The sequence below is a fragment of the Emys orbicularis genome, chromosome 19 (assembly GCF_028017835.1).
Source record: "Emys orbicularis isolate rEmyOrb1 chromosome 19, rEmyOrb1.hap1, whole genome shotgun sequence".
NCBI classification, from domain to species: domain Eukaryota; kingdom Metazoa; phylum Chordata; order Testudines; family Emydidae; genus Emys; species Emys orbicularis.
The window spans coordinates 2811676-2831447 of NC_088701.1; the positions used below are offsets into that span (position 1 = coordinate 2811676).

General features: G+C 57.0%; 1 protein-coding gene across 1 annotated transcript in view; it reads left to right on the forward strand.

The window, feature by feature from the left end:
* Positions 1-19772, forward strand: part of CACNA1A (calcium voltage-gated channel subunit alpha1 A) — a 191364-nt gene that overhangs the window by 114513 nt on the left and 57079 nt on the right. Inside the window, exons 23-32 of the mRNA XM_065419170.1 lie at positions 169-307; positions 1811-1940; positions 5112-5171; positions 7214-7320; positions 11140-11151; positions 15192-15291; positions 15779-15939; positions 17402-17542; positions 18189-18390; positions 19366-19530. Coding sequence (XP_065275242.1) covers positions 169-307; positions 1811-1940; positions 5112-5171; positions 7214-7320; positions 11140-11151; positions 15192-15291; positions 15779-15939; positions 17402-17542; positions 18189-18390; positions 19366-19530 — 1217 coding nt within the window. The remainder of the gene's footprint in view (positions 1-168; positions 308-1810; positions 1941-5111; positions 5172-7213; positions 7321-11139; positions 11152-15191; positions 15292-15778; positions 15940-17401; positions 17543-18188; positions 18391-19365; positions 19531-19772) is intronic.

A 19772-nucleotide genomic window follows, 5' to 3' on the forward strand; every position in this document is an offset into this window, starting at 1 on the left:
AGGCTCAGGTGACAGTTGCCAGGCCCGGGTCTCCCCGCCCGTGTCTGCAGGGATGACATTAGCTCCCCTGTAGGCTGGCAGGAAGGCAGCGGCTGTGCCGTGTCTGGTTCCGGGGTCCCAGGTCGGTGCTGACCACGTCACTTCACTTCGTCCTTCTCCCCTGTGCAGTGAATAAAAACGCCAATCCAGACCCACTGCCAAAGAAGGAGGAAGAGAAGAAAGAGGAGGAGGATGGCGAGCAGGAGGAGAATGGGCCCAAGCCCATGGTTCCCTATAGCTCCATGTTCATCCTCTCCACCACCAATCCGTGAGTACGGCTCTCGTCGGGGCGGGGAATTGAGCGGGCAGACGGTGGGCACATGCCAGGAACAGAACCACTCCCCCCTAAGTGAGGGAAGGAGGCCAATGGGCATCCAACCCTCCTGTGTTTGAATTCCCTGCTTCAGACTGAAGGGTGAGCGTCTGGCCTGCGGGGGTGGGGGGACCCCGGCAGCACGGCATAGCTGGCCAGGTGCATTGTGGGGGTTTGCTCCTTACTCTGAAACATCAACTATTGACCATGGCTGGGGGTCAGCTATTGGCTTCGTGAACTGTGATCCTGATCTGGTGTGGCAAGGAGGGGGGACGGCTGGCCCAGAGGGGCCCATTGGTCTGCTCCAGGGTGAGGGGGATACCAGGCCAGAGGGGCCCATTGGTCTGCTCCAGGGTGGGGAGGATACCAGGCCAGAGGGGCGCATTGGTCTGCTCCAGGGTGTGGGGGATACCAGGCCAGAGGGACCCATTGGTCTGCTCCAGGGTGGGGGGGATACCAGGCCAGAGGGACCCATTGGTCTGCTCCAGGGTGGGGGGGATACCAGGCCAGAGGGGCGCATTGGTCTGCTCCAGGGTGGGGAGGATACCAGGCCAGAGGGACCCATTGGTCTGCTCCAGGGTGGGGGGGGATACCAGGCCAGAGGGGCGCATTGGTCTGCTCCAGGGTGGGGAGGATACCAGGCCAGAGGGGCGCATTGGTCTGATCCAGGGTGGGGAGGATACCAGGCCAGAGGGGCGCATTGGTCTGCTCCAGGGTGTGGGGGATACCAGGCCAGAGGGACCCATTGGTCTGCTCCAGGGTGGGGGGGATACCAGGCCAGAGGGGCGCATTGGTCTGCTCCAGGGTGGGGGGGATACCAGGCCAGAGGGGCGCATTGGTCTGCTCCAGGGTGGGGAGGATACCAGGCCAGAGGGGCGCATTGGTCTGCTCCAGGGTGTGGGGGATACCAGGCCAGAGGGACCCATTGGTCTGCTCCAGGGTGGGGGGGATACCAGGCCAGAGGGGTGCATTGGTCTGCTCCAGGGTGTGGGGGATACCAGGCCAGAGGGACCCATTGGTCTGCTCCAGGGTGGGGGGGATACCAGGCCAGAGGGGCGCATTGGTCTGCTCCAGGGTGTGGGGGATACCAGGCCAGAGGGACCCATTGGTCTGCTCCAGGGTGGGGGGGATACCAGGCCAGAGGGGCACAGTGGTCTGCTCCAGGGTGGGGGGGAGACCAGCCCAGAGGGGCCCATTGGTCTGCTACAGGGTGGGGGGGATACCAGGCCAGAGGGGCGCAGTGGTCTGATCCAGGGTGGGGGGGATACCAGGCCAGAGGGGCGCAGTGGTCTGCTCCAGGGTGGGGGGGATACCAGGCCAGCGGGGCGCAGTGGTCTGCTCCAGGGTGGGGGGGATACCAGGCCAGCGGGGCTCATTGGTCTGCTCCAGGGTGGGGGGACACAGTGAGTCTGGGTGCCCCTGGCCCTGAGGTCCATGTGCCGTCTTTGCCCGGCCCAGGTTCCGCAGGCTCTGCCATTACATCGTGAACCTGCGGTACTTTGAGATGTGCATCCTAATGGTGATCGCCATGAGCAGCATCGCGCTGGCCGCTGAGGACCCTGTGCAGCCCAATGCTACCCGGAACAACGTAAGTCCTGCCGCTGAGCCGAGGCTGCCCTACCCCCACGGAGGCTGAGGGCTTCTGCCTTTCTAGGTAATGCAGTTAAAACCTATCTCGGATGTCATGGGATAAGAGGGAAGGTCCTTTCATGGATTGAGAACTGGTTAAAAGACAGGGAACAAAGGGTAGGAATCAATGGTAAATTCTCAGAATGGAGAGGGGTAACTAGTGGTGTTCCCCAAGGGTCAGTCCTAGGACCAGTCCTATTCAACTTATTCATAAATGATCTGGAGACAGGGGTAAACAGTGAGGTGGCAAAGTTTGCGGACGATACTAAACTGCTCAAGATAGTTAGGACCAAAGCAGACTGTGACAAACTTCAAAAAGATCTCACAAAACTAAGTGATTGGGCAACAAAATGGCAAATGAAATTTAATGTGGATAAATGTAAAGTAATGCACATTGGGAAAAATAACCCCAACTATACATACAATATGATGGGGGCTAATTTAGCTACAAGAAGTCAGGAAAACGATCTTGGCGGCATCGTGGATAGTTCTCTGAAGACGTCCATGCAGTGTGCAGAGGCGATCAAAAAAGCAAACAGGATGTTAGGAATCATTAAAAAGGGGATAGAGAATAAGACGGAGAGTATCTTACTGCCCTTATATAAATTGATGGTACGCCCACATCTCAAAAAAGATACACTGGCATTAGAAAAGGTTCAGAGAAGGGCAACTAAAATGATTAGGGGGTTGGAACGGGTCCCATATGAAGAGAGATTAAAGAGGCTAGGACTTTTCAGCTTGGAAAAGAGGAGACATGATAGAGGTATATAAAATCATGAGTGGTGTGGAGAAAGTAAATAAGGAAAAGTTATTTACTTGTTCCCATAATACAAGAACTAGGAGCCACCAAATGAAATTAATGGGCAGCAGGTTTAAAACAAATAAAAGGAAGTTCTTCTTCACACAGTGCACAGTCAACTTGTGGAACTCCTTGCCTGAGGAGGTTGTGAAGGCTAGGACTATAACAGCGTTTAAAAGAGAACTGGATAAATTCATGGAGGTTAAGTCCATTAATGGCTATTAGCCAGGACGGGTAAGGAATGGTGTCCCTAGCCTCTGTTTGTCAGAGGGTGGAGATGGATGGCAGGAGAGAAATCACTTGATCATTGCCTGTTAGGTTCACTCCCTCTGGGGCACCTGGCATTGGCCACTGTCGGAAGACAGGATACTGGGCTGGATGGACCTTTGGTCTGACCCAGTCTGGCCGTTCTTATGCCGTCACTGCCTGGTGTCCGTTCAGTGGCCTGTGACCAGTGGGTTCAGGCTTCTCAGACCATTTTCTAGGCACTCACAGCACCGCTGGGACTTCCTGGGTTCCTTATTGGCAGTCTCAGGAGAGAGACGGAGGACTGAACAGGACACAGAGACTATAACAGGGTTCAAAAAAGAACTAGATATGTTCATGGAGGATAGGTACATCAATGGCTATCAGCCAGAATGGGCAGGGATGGTGTCAGAAGCTGGAATGGGTGACAGGGGATGGATCACTTGATGATTCCCTGTTCTGTTCATTCCCTCTGGGGCACCTGTCATTGGCCACTGTCAGAAGACAGGATACTGGGCTGGATGGACCATTGATCTGACCCAGGGTGGCCATTCTTATGTTCTTAACACCCCAACAAGGGATCTTTGCAGCATGGCTGAGGCATATTGGTGGGGGTGGCATATGGGGGGAGCTTGCCCTGCTGCCCCCCAGGCTGTGCCCTCCAATCTCTAGGGATGCCAAACTGGCAACTTTCTGCAGGGCTAAACTGACACTGAAAGCTAGAGAGCCAGTGCCTGGGGAGTGAACAGGAAGCAGGCTGCCCCGGTGCCACCCCCTGGCATTGGAGCCCTGCACAGGAGGTGCCACTGTTAGCACCCCGCCCCCTTCCCAAAATAAAGCCAAAGGCCTCTTGCTTTTCTGCAGCACTGCAGCTGTGCTAAAGTAGGTTAGGAGGGAGGCAGCCGAGAGTGAGAGCTCCATAAATCACCACCCAGCTCTCCCGGCAGCTGACGCTGCCGTTTCCTCTCTGAGAGCCAGGCTGGCCAACTCCCGCACGCACAGGCCTGCTGGGGAGAGCAGAGGGAAAGAATCCCCAAAGGGGCGGGGAAGTGGGTCTCAGCCAAGTCCCGGGCCTTCTCCGCTTTCCCCTTCCCCGCTCGCCACTTCTGCAGGTGAGGGTGATAACAAGCTGGTGCATCTCCAAAGGAGGGCTCCTAAAGCCTTGTGTGAACTGAACACAAAGAATGGCTCTGCCTGGCGCTAGTATGCAGCCCCCTCTGGGGTGGGGCACAACAGCTCTTCAACAGCCACACAGGGATCACGCACTCACGGTGGCAGTGCAGCCCCCTCTGGGGTGGGGCACAACAGCTCTTCAACAGCCACACAGCAGCACCTCACAGGGATCACGCACTCACCGTGGCAGTGCAGCCCCCTCTGGGGTGGGGCACAACAACTCTTCAACAGCCACACAGGGATCACGCACTCACCGTGGCAGTGCAGCCCCCTCTGGGGTGGGGCACAGCAGCTGTTTAACAGCCAGGCGCCAAGGCAGCACAACATGCTGTGTCAGGAAGTGAAGGAGAATCCTCTGTCTGCCTGTAACTGCTGAGGGGGAGTTTGAGGGAGATGGAACAGAGAGGACCCATGTTGGTGTCTGACTAGGACACCGGGGTTCCCACCTGGATACTTGCTGGGAGTGCCCGGGGTATCTATGGCCACAGGTTGCAACGAGCCTAAGAGTATGAGTGGGGACCCTAATGGCACAGGGGGGCTGAAAACCCCATCCCCATGGAAGCACCCACCAGAGACCCGTGGGGAGATGCGACACCTGCACTCCATAGGCCTGGCGTTGCTCCTGGAGGCCAGGGACTAGGCAGCACAGGGTTGGGAATGGGCTATCGCTGGTCTGAATCTGGGCCGTTCCCCTTGGAACACTTAGTCGGTGGTTTCTGCGCGCTGTGAGCCTGGTGGGTCTCAGACAGCCTCCTCAAGCCACTGCTGGAATAGACACTGCCTGGCCCCCTTGTGCCAGCCTCAGCCGGGGATCCCGGCTGCAGTGTGATTAAGGCAGGGTCTCCTGCCCTGGGGTGCTAGCAAGAGGAGCCAGAGGGGCGTTTGAGATCCTCCCTCTCTTCTCCCCCAAAGGTTCTGCGCTATTTTGACTACGTCTTCACGGGTGTCTTCACCTTTGAGATGGTCATTAAGGTGAGTCCGGCAGGGACCGGGGCTTGGGCCGTATCGCGGGGAGGGGAGGACTTACCCACTGCAGCCAGGGCAGGAGATCTCTCCAGTGTCTGACCCAGCCACCAGCCCTGTGGGTTCCCCCTGGTGCTGCTGCAGAGAAAGGACGAGCTCACCCGCCCATGTTACCAACCCAGGTGGGGATCAGTGTAACAGGGCGGACGCTGTGTGTATGGACCACCCGTCAGTTCTTCCCCGGGGGGGCCTCCAGCCTGGGAGGAGGGGATGGAGTGGCCCGATAGGTCTGGAGCAGGGGTCTCAAACACGCGGCCCGTGGGGTGATTTTCTGCGGCCCGCGAGCCCCCCAGTGTTTACCAGAGCGGCCGGACGAGCACCGGGAGCAGGGCAGGCTCCCTGCCTGCCTGCCCTGCGCAGCTCCGGGAAGAGGCTGGAACGTGGGGAAGGGGGGGCGGAGGGGCTGTGTGTGGCTGTTGCTTCAGGCAGCGCCCCCAGCAGCTCCCATTGTCCAGGAACGGGGAACCGCGGCCAATGGGAGCTGCTGGAGGCAGTGCCTCAATCAACAGAAATGCACAGCCCCTCCGCCTCCCCTTCCCCATGTTCCAGCCTCTTGCGGGGCCAGGGCAGACAGGCAGGCAGCCTGCCCTGCCCCCGGTACGTGCCGGGCCAGATCCTGCCCCCCGAACCTCTCCTGCAGCTGAACCCCCTGCCCTGAGCCCCCTGCCGCACCCTGCACCCCGACCCCCTGCCGCACCCTGCACCCCTCCTGCACCCTGACCCCTGCCCTGAGCCCCCTGCTGCACCCTGCACCCCTCTTGCACCCCAACCCCCTGCCGCACCCTGCACCCTGACCCCTTGCTGTACCCCTCACCCCTCCTGCACCCCACACCCCAACTCCCTGCCCTGAGCCCCCACCACACCCCACACCCCTCCTGCACTCCCTGGGGGTGGGGATTTCGGGGAAGGGGTTGGAATGGGGGCAGGGAAGGGGTGGGAAGAGGCGGGGCAGGGGCGGGGCCTCATGGAACGGGTGGAGTGGTGCGGGGCCGAGGGCGGTGGGGGGGGGGGAGGTGTCAGTAATGCGGCCCTCGGGCCAATGTACTAATCCTCATGTGGCCCTCATGGTCATTTGAGTTTGAGACCCCTGGTCTGGAGCCTCATCCGGGAGCCTGGACAGGGAAGGGGTGACTTGGAGGGGGAGAAGCTGAGAGAGGAGACTAGTCCCTCCCAGTGGCTCTGCCGGCATTTCCTTCCCACGCAGCTGAGGGGGGATGAGGCGTGCAGAGCTGGAAGGGGGGAGGGGAGGTGTGGGGCAAACCCATAACGGAGGGATGGAGGTCTGGAATCCAGCCCAGGGAAGGGCTAGGCAGGGTAGCGGCAGAGGGATGTCTGTGGCTGTGCAAAGGGGCACGTTGAGCCCTGGAGAACTCGGGGGGTGGGGGGATCCTGTGTGCCAAGACGGGACTATCTGCTGGGGCGGACGCTGGGATGGAAGGAGCCGGAGGCAGGCCAACAGGACCCCGTCTCCTTCATGTGACAACAGGGCTGGCTTATGAAACGAAGCAGCAGCAAAGAGCCGCAGAGAGCGCTGAGGAGATGGGGGCCCTGGACGAGGAGCAGGGAGCTGGAGACCAAGTTCCCCCTCTCAGTCACTGGGGGGCGCTCAGCAGTGGCAGGGTGGCCTCTGGGTTCGTTTGAATTAAGCTTGGGAAGAAAGAATTGCCCTTAAAGCCCAGATGTTGCCAGCTGCTGAGTGGCTCTTGTCCCTCCATCTGGCTAGCAGAACAGGCCTGGCTCCTTCTAGACTCAGGAGACTTGGTCCCAGCCCTCCCTTGAGTAAGTTACGTCCCCACACAATGCCTCAGTTTCCCTCAGTGTGAAAGGAAGGTAGTGGGTTGGCCCCTGCTCTGCCGAGCGCGTTGGGACCTGGGGCTGAGCAGAGCGAGGTGTGATTGGAAAGGGGAGCAGCCTTTTCCCCCTCAGCAGCAGCCAGCACGGAGTGAGCCGCCCCGGCTGACCCTCTGCCTGTGCTCCGCTCCCTGCCACAGATGGTCGACCTGGGGCTGGTTCTTCACCAAGGCGCCTATTTCCGGGACCTGTGGAACATCCTGGATTTCATCGTGGTCAGCGGAGCTCTGGTGGCCTTTGCCTTCACGTGAGTTTCTTGCTGGAGCTCTCGCACTCCTCCCCAAACCCAGCTCCTGGCTGGGCAGGTGGGGAAGGCCCCAATTTGCTCGTTGCATGACAGGGCGCCCCCCTTTCGCTGCCAACCCCCCAGCCAATCACAGAGCATGCATGGAATGGCGGAGCGACCTCCCCGCCAGCTTGGGATGCCCCTAGCACGTGGAGCCGCTCCCAAGGGCCAGGTAATGGCTGTCCATCCTAGCCATGCAGTCCCCACAACCAAGGCCTCGTCCGCAGGGCCAAAGGAACGGGGTCCCGAGCAGGAGCTCCCCGGAAGGGAGCCTGGTGCACGCAGCCCCAGGTCAGGCTCAGCGCTGCTGGCTTGGGCAGCAGGATTCTCAGGGCCTTGCACTATGATGCCACCCAAGTCGTTAGCACAGTGATGTTCCGTTGCCACCCGGGGACTGGCCCGGCAGATCCCTTGCTGAACAAAAGCCCAGGGGCAGCGAGGACCTGTTTGGAGAAAGGGTTTCGCTGTGCTACTCAGAGCCCAGCAGGAGCGGCTCAGTAAATCTGGAGCACCAACTCCTGGGTGAGCCTCAAGTGCAGGACTGGGGTCTAGTAGTTAGAGCAGGGTGGCTCCTGGTTCTTTCCTTAGCTCCAGAAGGGGAGTGAGGTCCAGGGGTTAGAGCGTGGGGAGCGGGTGTCTGGGAGTCAGGACTCCTGGGTTCTATCCCTGGCTCTGGAAAGGAGTGTGCTGTGGTCATTAGAGCACTTCTGGGTTCTCCTTCCCAGCTCTGCGACTGATGCTGGGCCCTGCTGCTTGTCCATCTCTCACGTGGTGAGAGGGTGCTGGGACAAGCCACTCCTGGCAGGTGGTGCGACCCAGCCCATGCGGGCGCGTACAGCTAGAGAAGCTAGAATTGCACCAGTTCAGTGGATTAGGAACTGAGTTTCCAGTGTTGGTTTGCTCAACCCATGAGCAGCTTCTGTGCCCCGATGAAGCAACATATAAGGGTCAGCAAATGGTTGGGGTCACGCGGTCATGGGAAGGATGTATGTAAACAGACACGTGAGCCAGGAGAGCCCTCGGGGTCCTGGTGGGTCATCTCCAGCCCCCGTGTGGCACCCCCAGTGGCGAGCTCTCCTGCTGCAGGGAAACAGCTGAGCACCATCTCTCCTGACTGCCTGCTGGGACCCCTGAGAGTCACTGCTAGTGGGCAGGGAGAATGGGCTGGATGGTACAGCCAGCTGCACCCCCAGAATGTGCATCTCCCCACTCCCCCCGCATGCCCGGCGCTGTCCCACCGATTGATCCTCCCCCTGCATGGTCTGTGCTGGGAGGCACGCGGGCTTCCCCTGCCATTCCTGACCCTCTGTGTGGAGCTGGGCAAACTGCTGGGGCTGTTGGACGAGCCGTCCCTTTTCGGTGCCCGCCGTGCCCGAGGACTGGCCGCGTCGGGGCATTTGGTGCTGCCTGCTTACTTGGAGGTCACGAGAGCAGTCGAGGCTGGGTTGGTAATGGCCATCTGATGGCCTGTGTGTGCGAGGAGTCTGAGGGGTCTCAGCCTTTTCCCCAGTGGGACCAGGCACCCACTTCGCATCCATGAAACACCATTGCCAGCGGCCTTAATTGGACTCCTCGTTGGCAGAGAGGCCAAAATAGGTCCCAGAACCTGAGCTCCCTGGAGTGCTTGGTCCTTTGGGACAGGACTGGGAGAGACACCTTCCCACGGCCGGGGTTTGGACCAGAGCCCAGTGGTCTTGATGCATCCCCCAGGCTTCAGGGTCTGTCCGTTCCCTGGGGAAACCCAGGGTTTGCAAGGATGATGTGCCCTGGCCTGTGCAGGAGCAGGGAGGGGAATGGAAAGCTCAGGCTGTGAATGCCGTGTCCCCATCCAGGACTAGCAGCTGCCGCTGCAGTGAGGTGGGGCGGAGAGGGAGCCCCCTGCTCGTTAAATATCCTGACTCTCTAGAGAGAGTTCGTTCTGAGCTGGGCTGAAGCAGAGCTCTGGTTCCCCTCTCCCCCACCCCGGAGTCATGCCGCTGGAGAGACAGTGGTGTAGACGAGAGTCAGGGCCGTCCGTAGCCTTGCATCCTAGTCCCTGGGGGCTAGCTTGGCTGGTGCGACGGGGCCTTGGGGCAGGCACAGCCATTCCCCTCCTCCCAAAGAGCACCCCAGACCGGCTCTGCTATCTTCACAGGAGCCCATGTGCACAGTTCAGGGAGATGTAGAGGAGGGGGATGGGCAGAAGAGAAGAATGTGTGGCCAGGGCAAACCTGCGCCCCAGTGGTTCTGCACCCCTGCAGTCGCCCCCGGTAGTTGTAACGGCAGGGATGCGGGCTGGGTGACCCTCCAAAGCATGCCGACCAGGGAGATCTCACCAGACCTGCCTTTTTCCCTTTGGATCTGAGGCCGGGTGGTATGACCAGCATGCCTCTAGGAGTGTTTGGTGGAATCATGGGCGGAATCCATAGTCACGGGGGGGGGGGGGGGGGGGTGAAGTGGGCGGCTGCTGGGCTGTGTAATTTGGGGGAGTGGAGTGTGTTGGTGGAGCCAAGACCCATTTTGCATCTAATCCATCAAGAGGCCCTGCAGATATAGGGAAGAATGGGTTTTAAAGGGTTAACCGAACATTTCAGACCCATTCGAAAAGGCTATGGGGTGGGGGGCGCATGGGGATCTTTTCCAGTCAGTTTGCTCACCCCTGCCAGAGAGACGTTTCCCCCATTGATTGAATCCACCTGCCTCTCCTGAAGAGCGCTCTCCGCTTTCCCCCTCCCCACCTCTCTCCCCACTGTTAGCCTTGTTTATTTCACCCTGTTTCATGTCCGTTTCGATTCCATCACTAGCCTGGAACCAGTTTGAGCCATTTTGGTAACACAAGAAAAGTAGCTCTTGATGTTCTGCTGTGCCGCATTACTGTCTCACTTGGTTGTGTATGCTGCTCTCCGCCGTACCACGTTAGATCATGCTGCTGCATCAGTACCAGCCATCCCAGGGTCTCGACAGCTGGATTCTAGCTCTGCCACAAGCTACTCTGACCACAGTTATTCCGAGCTGGGCTGGTGGCAAGAGGCCTGAGGAGCGCTGATTGCTACACTTGGGTTTGCCTTCGTATGTGATGTCTGGCCCCATTCTCCTTCCACACTGGCGGAAATCCAGGGTACCTTCCCTGAAGTCAGCGGTTACACCAATGTAACCGAGAGCAGAGGCTGTGCCGCCAGGGGGCCAAAAGCTAGTATCAGTCAACACAGCTGTATTGAAGTCAATGCAACTCTGCCGATTTAAACCGCCCTCAATTTATTTAACTTCACTGGGAGTTTTGCCCAAGTAAGGAGTGAGTAAATCTGGAGTAACGAAGTCACAGTTTGGTCAGTTGTCCTCAATTTATTTGACTTCTCTAGTAGTTTTGTCCGAGTAAGGAAAGGCCAAACCCAGAGTAAGGGAGGAGTGAATGCTGGGTAAGCGAGGAGTAAACCCTGAGGATTTGTCCCTCTGTTCATGATTTTAAAGCTCATCCACACGCAGGGAATCCTCCAGCTGTTGGAAAATGTCCTGTTTGGTACCAGAATCTGGATCCAGCTGTCAAGCCTTGATCTGGCTTTCAGGTTCTCCTGACACCGGCATCCTGACCTTGCTCAGCCCAGCTCGGTCCATCTCCTGGCCAGGAGGTGAAAAAGGAGGAGCATGTCTGAAGCCCTGAGCAAGGCGCTGGGGGTTCCAAGAGCAGCACCGGTGTGGGGACAGCCCATTTGGTGGTTTTTGTTGGGGTGCGTCTCGTGTGTTTTCTCTCTGGTTGTCACTCACCTCTCCTTGTCTTTCCCCTTTCACTGCCACCTGACACAGGAGCAGCTCACGGTAAAGTCTTTCTCTCTCTCTCTCTTTCTCTCTCGTACACATTCTATCTATGTTCTCTTTATTTCCCTGTGCTCATGATCATGCGTTGCTTTGAATGGGAGGATCTGTCCATCACTCGTTCAGGTCGGTTCTTGTCATTGACCCTTCTGCTGGACACCCACCCAGATTTCTTTGTCCCCCATGCATAAGGCACCCTGTTGCCTCTGTCTCGGTCCTGTGCTGGAACGGGGTCTCCCAAAATGGGACAGTGGGTCCCCTCTAAGGACATGATTTCCTTGTACACAACACTTTGGTGCCTTTCGCAACATTGTTCCTTTGAAATCCGCACCTGGTGACCTTCTACTGAGAAGAGGGAGTGGGGCCCATTGCTACGGGCAGGGAACTGGGAGGCAGAATGCCTGTGTTCTGTTCCCAGTTCTGGTAGGGGAGTGGGGTCTAGTGGTTAGAACATGGGGAACTGGGAGCTAAGACTCCTGGGTTCTATCCCCAGCTCTGCCACTGATGCGCTGTGCGACCTAGGTCAAATCAGTTTCTCTCTCTGTGCTTCACTTCCCCCTTCTCTGAAATGGGGATAATGCTGATTGCCCCCCCGCAGTGGGTGGTGTGAGGGTGAATGAATGTTTGCAAAGTCCCTTACAGGGGCTAGTGATGGATAAAGTCTAGTTATGAGCAGCAGGGCAACTCACAGTGAGAAGCCCTGTGGGAACAATCACCAGCCCCCATCAGCTCGGCATGAAGCAGTTCCACTCCACCCCTCCATGCTGGGGCCGGCTCTGGGCGAGATTGTGGCCCAGCTCTCCGCCGTCCCATATACTGGAGGCACCCATGATCAGCGCATCGCCCCTGTCCCAGGCTGGGAACCAGGCCCCGTGTTATTGGATTTTCCTACATCCAGCACCTTCTGGACTGGATCTGCCCATACGGCCCAATCTGTGCTGGGGAGAAGAGGAACTGAGAGTGCCAGGCAGTTTGCGCTGAGATCTGGGGCTGGAAGGCGCTCCCATCCTGCCCCTTCTAGGGAATGGGCCGTTAGAACACAGGGCTTCTTAGTATGCAACTAATAATAAATAGGGACTTTTCCTATCACCAGACATCGGTCCCATCTGCCAGCCACAGGACTCCTAGGTTCTGTTTGCGCCTGTGCTGGTAACTCCCAAAGTAGCCATAGGTAAGTGGCATAGCCGCTCTGTCTCAGTTTTCCTGTCTATAAAATGTGGATAATGAGGCCTCTGTGAGGAATGAATTTGCTGGGTCTCAGCCTTGATCTCCGTGGGACAGATGTCTATGGCCCCAAACCACCACCCTCACAATCAGCGATCCCCGTCCCTTTTCATTGGCAGCCTCGCCAACAAAGCCAGGATTGAACAGGCCATGAAGGCTTCACCCCCTGCCCCCCACAACAGGGATCACAGTTGGAAGGGTGTGCATGGGAAAGCTGCCTGGCTTGTACCTGTAGCCAGGACATGTTCAGGCTCCAGGGCCCACACCCCAGCCCCTTTCACTAGTGGTAAAAAAAAAAATCATGTATGTGCAGTGACGGGAGATGATTAAAGGAATTTCACAGTGGGGAAAACTACTGAATAGACCAGACTGAACTCCCCATCTCCCTGGATGTGACCCACCCCATTGTTCTCACGGTGCTTGCCATTTGCCACAGCTGTTTGTAAGAAGTGGGGACTGTGTACTTTAGTGGTTAGTGCAGGGAGCTGGGAGCCAGGGCTCCTGGGTTCGGTTTCCACTTCCAAGTGGGAGTGTGCTCTGGTGGTTAGAGCAGAGAATCAGAAGCCAGGACTCCTGAGTTCTGTTTGCGCCTGTGCCACTAATTCCTGAAGTAACCATAGGTAAGTCCTTTCCCCACTCAGTACCTCAGTTTCCCCATGTATTGAATGGGGATGATGATACCGACCTTGGTAAAGAGCTTTGAGGTCCTTGGATGAAAGATGCTGTAGAAGAGCAAACACCTGGTGAAAGGACCTTCCCCGCTCCCCAGCGGAGGAGTTCCTTCTTCCTTGCCTTCTCTCTTTGTGGAGGTGTCTGCAAATCACAGCTTGGTAAGTGCTGCTGGCTCTGTGGAAATTACTTCTAAGACAAAGAACGAGGTGGTTGTTCAGACTGCGGCATTTCAGCATTGAATGACGACGTCCCAGTGAGGATGAACTACATGGGTTTTTCTAGTAGGAGTCAGGATTTTCTTTCTGGTGGGGTGCTGGAGTGGAGGAGTTCCTCAGTCCTGGAGGCCACCCATCAGTTGGGCAAACTTAAATCACTCTACACTCCCTGCAGCTGTGGGATTTGTGTGGTCAAGGCTGCTCACTGTGGACCAGCACTTAGGGTGACGCCAGCCAGCACAGATTGGGAGCTAGGCAGCCAGAGAGAACCATGGGGTCTGTCCATGGATGGATGGAAAGACATCATAGGTAGATAGGTAGAGTGGATGGCTGGACAGATCCATGGATGGATGGATAGGTCGGTAGGTAGAGAGGATGGATGCATCCATGGATGGAAAGACACCAAAGATAGGTAGGTAGAGTGGATGGATGGAAGGACATCATAGGTAGGTAGGTAGAGTGGATGAATGGATGGATCCGTGGATGGATGGATGGATGGAAAGATACCATAGATAGGTAGAGTGGATGGATGGATGGATCTGTGGATGGACAGATGGGAAGACACCATAGATAGGTAGAGTGGATGGCTGGACAGATCCATGGATGGATGGATAGGTCGGTAGGTAGAGAGGATGGATGGATGCATCCATGGATGGAAAGACACCAAAGATAGGTAGGTAGAGTGGATGGATGGAAGGACATCATAGGTAGGTAGGTAGACAGGATGGATCCGTGGATGGATGGATGGATGGGAAGACACCATAGGTAGGTAGGTAGAGTGGATGAATGGATGGATCCGTGGATGGATGGATGGAAAGACACCATAGATAGGTAGGTAGAGTGGATGGATGGATGGATCTGTGGATGGACGGATGGAAAGACACCATAGATAGGTAGAGTGAATGGATGGAAAGACACCATAGGTAGGTAGGTAGAGTGGATGGATGGATGGATCTGTAGATGGATGGATGGAAAGACACCATAGGTAGGTAGAGTGGATGGATGGAAAGACACCATAGGTAGGTAGGTAGAGTGGATGGATGGATGGATCTGTGGATGGACGGATGGGAAGACACCATAGATAGGTAGAGTGGATGGATGGAAAGACACCATAGGTAGGTAGGTAGAGTGGATGGATGGATGGATCTGTGGATGGACGGATGGAAAGACACCATAGGTAGGTAGGTAGAATGGATGGATGGATGGATCTGTAGATGGATGGATGGAAAGACACTATAGGTAGGTAGAGTGGATGGATGGAAAGACACCATAGGTAGGTAGGTAGAGTGGATGGATGGATGGATCTGTGGATGGATGGATGGAAAGACACCATAGGTAGGTAGGTAGAGTGGATGGATGGATGGAAAGACCATAGATAGGTAGAGTGGATGGATGGATGGATCTGTGGATGGACAGATGGGAAGACACCATAGATAGGTAGGTAGAGTGGATGGATGGATGGATCTGTGGATGGACAGATGGGAAGACACCATAGATAGGTAGGTAGAGTGGATGGATGGAAAGACACTATAGATAGGTAGAGTGGATGGATGGGTCCATGGATGCATGGATAGGTAGAAACTGCAGATACATAGGTGTCTACCTAAAATATATAGATTAGGTTCTTGAGCGCCACCTTTTCCAGGACAGTGAGAAAAGGGCCAGGTTAGTGGTGTGTGATAACAGCACCTCCTAATGGCTGATGATGAGTGCAAGAGGTGAGGAGGAGAGAGAAGGGATGGCTCAGGCTGGTAGATGAGTCACTTGGGAGTGACCCAGTAACCCAGAGTCTCCCACCAACAGGTGGGTGCCCCGCGCCCAAGGGAATGGACCTCAGTGAAGAACCCTGTGTCTAGAATGGCACAAGGGGCCTGGGCCTCATCGCCTCTCTCTCTCCCCGTTCTCCCACCCCCACCCAACGTGTCTCTACAGAGGCAGCAGCAAAGGGAAGGACATTAACACCATCAAATCATTGCGTGTCCTCCGCGTCCTCAGGCCCCTGAAAACCATCAAGCGATTGCCAAAGCTCAAGGTAGGTGCAGGGATGGTTGAGGGCACATAAAGGAGTTGTGGCTGCCTGAGGGGAGTGGCAGGGGTTTGCAGGATCAGGTGGGGGGTCAGAAAAGGGAGACAGGAGATTGGGGTCTATTCCCAGCTATGGGAAGGAGTGGCCTCTAGTTGTTAGTGCAGAGTCAGAACTCCTGGGTTCTGTTCTTGATTCTGGGAGGTCTCGTGAGGTAGAGCAGGGGACCTGAAGACCAGGACTCCTGGATTCTATCCCCAGCTCTGGCACGGCCTTGCTCTGTGACCTCAGTGAGGCTAATCTCTGGGGATTTAACCCCTCAAAAATAGGCAGCCAATTCCTAAAGGCCCAGGTGGACCTGACTGGAGAGCACCATGCTTGGGAAAGGGGCTGTTTTCTGGCTATGTGGAGATGGGGCCAGGCCAAGTGGGACTCGAGGGTGGAGCAAGTTTAGTCTGGACTCTGCAGTCCTGACTGGGCTCCCTGTCCTTTCCAGGCTGTCTTTGACTGCGTGGTGAACTCTCTCAAAAACGTCCTCAACATCCTCATCGTCTACATGCTCTTCATGTTCATCTTCGCCGTGGTGGCCGTCCAGCTCTTCAAGGGCAAGTTCTTCTACTGCACGGATGAGTCCAAGGAGTTTGAGAAGGACTGTAGGTACGGAGCCACCTTCCTCTGTCAGCACCTGGCCATGGCCCAGCCCATCCCTGGCCTAGCCCGTCCCTGGCCTCCTCGCGCTTCCCCAGCACCTTCTCAGCAGGTGGCCTCGCTTCTCCCGCTTGGCCTCCGGGGCGCGGTGCAAAGCTCCTGTGATCGCTTGGAGGGTAGCCTAGCTACACAAAGGTGGCACCCCATGCAGAGGTGGTGCCTGACCCATTCCCTGGACCTCACCCTCTGCTCACTTAGCATTATGGGGGGAGGGATAGCTCAGTGGTTTGAGCATTGGCCTGCTAACCCTGTGGTTGTGAGTTCAAGCCTTGAGGGGGCCACTTAGGGATCTGGGAAAAAATCTGTCTGGGGATCGGTCCTGTGTTGAGCAGGGGGTTGGACTAGATGACCTCCTGCAGTCCCTTCCAACCCTGATATTCTATGAGTTTGCACTGGCGTTCCTACGCTCCCTTAGAGTGGCTCCCACCCACTTACTGTTATCATGTCCCTCTTGGCAGCTTTCTTTGCCCCATGGCTCTTGGGTAGGTGGAGATTCACAGCAGGTGTGTAAGGAATGGGGTAGAAATTACAATGGCTGGCTTCTCTCACATACGCCAGTGTGACACCTGGGTAACTCCCCACCTGGTGTAAATTGGCATTGCTCTGCTGGAGTCAATGGGGTCAGATCCCCAGCTGGTGTAAATTGGCCAGAGCTGCAGTGGAGTCAATGGGGCCAGTTCCTTTGATGGTGTGAATTGGTATTGCTCCATTGACATCCGTGGGGCTATTTCTGATTTACATCAGGGTGAGAGGCCCCAGATGGGTCAGCAGTTCTGACTCTAGCGGCCTGATTCTCCTCTCGCTCTGGGGTAGTAGTTTCCAGGATTCAGTAAAGTGACGCTTATTGACACTGGAGAAAATTCGATCAGAATCAGGCCCTAAAGTCAGTGGGGTGGATTATGAGACGTACAGAGTGATCTGAAAACAGCCGGAGAGTGCCCCTGCAGAGTTCCCTCTGGCCCAGTTGACATAGGGGAGGGGAGGGAAGGGAAGGGAAGGGGGCGTCGTGAAGCGCGGGCCCCTGCGCCTTTTAAGACCTGCTACCAGTGATCTGAGCTAAAGCTGCCTCCTGCAGATTCAGTTACCCTGGGCCAGGTGGCTGGGGGTCAGACTGCCCTCCCACACCCCACTGCTCCCCAGCTCTGCTCAGGCGTGGTGGCGAGCTGAGCCCACGGCAAAGGCTCCGAGTCCCTACTCGCTGACGGGGGGGTCGATCAGCAGTTGCTGCAGTGGCATTACACAAACGTGAAGCCAGCACGAGCAGGAGCAGAATCGAGCCCCCTAGCCAGCGTGAACCCAGAGTCGCTCAGGATCTGCTCCCAAGCCAGTGAGATCAGGAGCTGGCCTTCGGAGCCCATGCTGTGCCCCAGCCCTCCTGGCTGTCCAGCTGACGGTGTCTGTTCGTCCCCAGGGGCGAGTACCTGGTCTATGAGAAGGACAACGAAGTGAAAGCCCAGAGCCGGGAGTGGAAGAAATACGAGTTCCACTACGACAACGTGCTGTGGGCCCTCCTGACTCTCTTCACTGTGTCCACGGGGGAAGGCTGGCCGCAGTAAGGAGCTGCCCCAGGGACGGGCCAGTGAAGGTTAACCCTTTCCTCTCTGAGATCCGGGGCAAAGCCTCGCTTAGGTCACAGCTGAATGTAGCTGTTTCAGCCTGAAGCAGTGAGACGTAATGACTAGAGCACCAGACTGTGACTCAGCAGACCTGGGTTCTGTTCCCAGCTCTGCCACTGGCCTGCTGGGTGACCCTGAGCGTATCACCTCCCCTCTCCATGCCTCAGTTTCCCCCTCTGTAAAATGGGGAGAATGGTCGCCCCTCACCTTTGTAAAGCTTTTTCCGAGGCATGGGGGAAAAGGAAAGACGGGCGTGTGACTGAGCTTCAGGACTCTTGGGTTCTGTTCCCAGCTCTGCCACTCCTCTACTGTGTGACCGTAGGGCCAACTCCTTAGCTGGTGTAGATGCATAGCTTCATTGAAGCTGTGCTGAGTTACACCAGATGAAGATCTGCCCTCGCACCCTCTAGGCTGCATTTTCCTCATCCATATGACCAGGGTATTAGCACAGTATGAGCCTAGCTGGGGATGGGAATTTCTATTGGGCCTGAACTGACTCCTCCTTGCAGCTATTTGTCTCTCTCCCGCCCTTTCTTATTTCCCTCTTTCTCCCTTTCCACCTTCCTTCCTTCCCCACTGCAGAGTCCTCAAACACTCGGTGGACGCCACGTATGAGAACCAGGGCCCCAGCCCCGGCTATCGTATGGAGATGTCCATCTTCTACGTCGTCTACTTCGTGGTCTTCCCGTTTTTCTTTGTGAACATTTTCGTGGCCTTGATTATCATCACGTTCCAGGAGCAGGGGGATAAGATGATGGAGGAATACAGCCTGGAGAAGAATGAGGTGCAGCCCGAGTCAGGGGGTCCACGCCGCTCTGTCCCTGCCTCCCCAACAGCAGCTCCCAGCGGCCACGCCCCAGCCGCCATGCATCTCGCCATTAGCAGCGTGGCATGCCCTGGAGCCGCTGCTGCAGGGCCTGGGACCGTCATGCAGGAAGGAATTCAGGCTGTTCCCCCAGTGCTGATGTGCTGCCTGGAAGGGCTCAAGGCCAGATTATACCACTGAGCCGCTCGGGAGAGCTCCCCCATTGCCCCCTGCAAGCTCTGTTCCCAGTTCTCTGGGTGACCCTGGGCAAGTCTCTTCCCCTCTCCATGCCTCAGTTTCCCAGTTCGGTTGGCTTGGTGGGACGGGTCTGGCTCCTGCTTCTGGTGCTAGAGATTGTCGGTTCAAATCCCCAGCGAGCGGAGGGGAGTGAGAACTGCAGCAGCTGCGCAGGGGTAGCCCGTGTTAGACAGGAAGGTCACAGCAAGGTCCCTTCTAGCCGTAGCATCTGTGAATCAGGGCATGGGGGCACCGGAGAAAGGCCAGCGGTTTGCAAGGAGCTTCCCTAAGGGGCCACAGGAAACCAGGGGCTGCTGAGCTTTCAGGTGGCCTGAAGAACTGGGGGGCTTAAGTTCAGAGAGCTGGGGCGGTCCCCATGATGACCAGTGCATAGGGTCATGTCGCCAGCTGGTGTAAATCTCCATTCACTTCATGGGAGAAATGATGATTTACGCTGGCCCTGTTACGATCATCTACACCGATCTCCCCCTTCACACAGGCCAGAGAGCGTCCTCTGACCCGCCACGACGGGGTCGGAGACGCATTAGAGCAGGGCAGCTGGTCGAGCTGTCCTTCGCGCATGGGGTTCAGCCAGTTCAGAGTCTCTTGGCCTGGGCTGCCCCTGTATCCTCTGCCCCCCCCCCCCATCCTGAAGCTGGTGGCCATGAGCCCCTCCCTCGCCTCCCGCTCTAGTGGCTGTGTCTGTCCTCTCCGCAGAGAGCCTGCATCGACTTTGCCATCAGTGCCAAGCCCCTGACCCGGCACATGCCTCAGAACAAGCAGAGCTTTCAGTACCGCATGTGGCAGTTCGTGGTGTCGCCACCCTTCGAGTACACCATCATGGCCATGATCGCCCTCAACACCATTGTCTTAATGATGAAGGTGAGCGACCCCCTTGCGGGACTGGGGCAGTATTGACCAGGGTATGAGATGCCGGCTGTACCATGCCTGGCAGAGCAGTCATGGGCCCCCCCTGCATAGCTGGCATGTCCCCCATCCCCCCGATCCCGTGGGGCCGATCTGTGGCCTGGGGACCTGGCCCGTCTCATGGGGCCGATCTGTGGCCTGGGGTCCTGGCCCGTCTCATGGGGCCGATCTGTGGCCTGGGGACCTAGCCCGTCTCA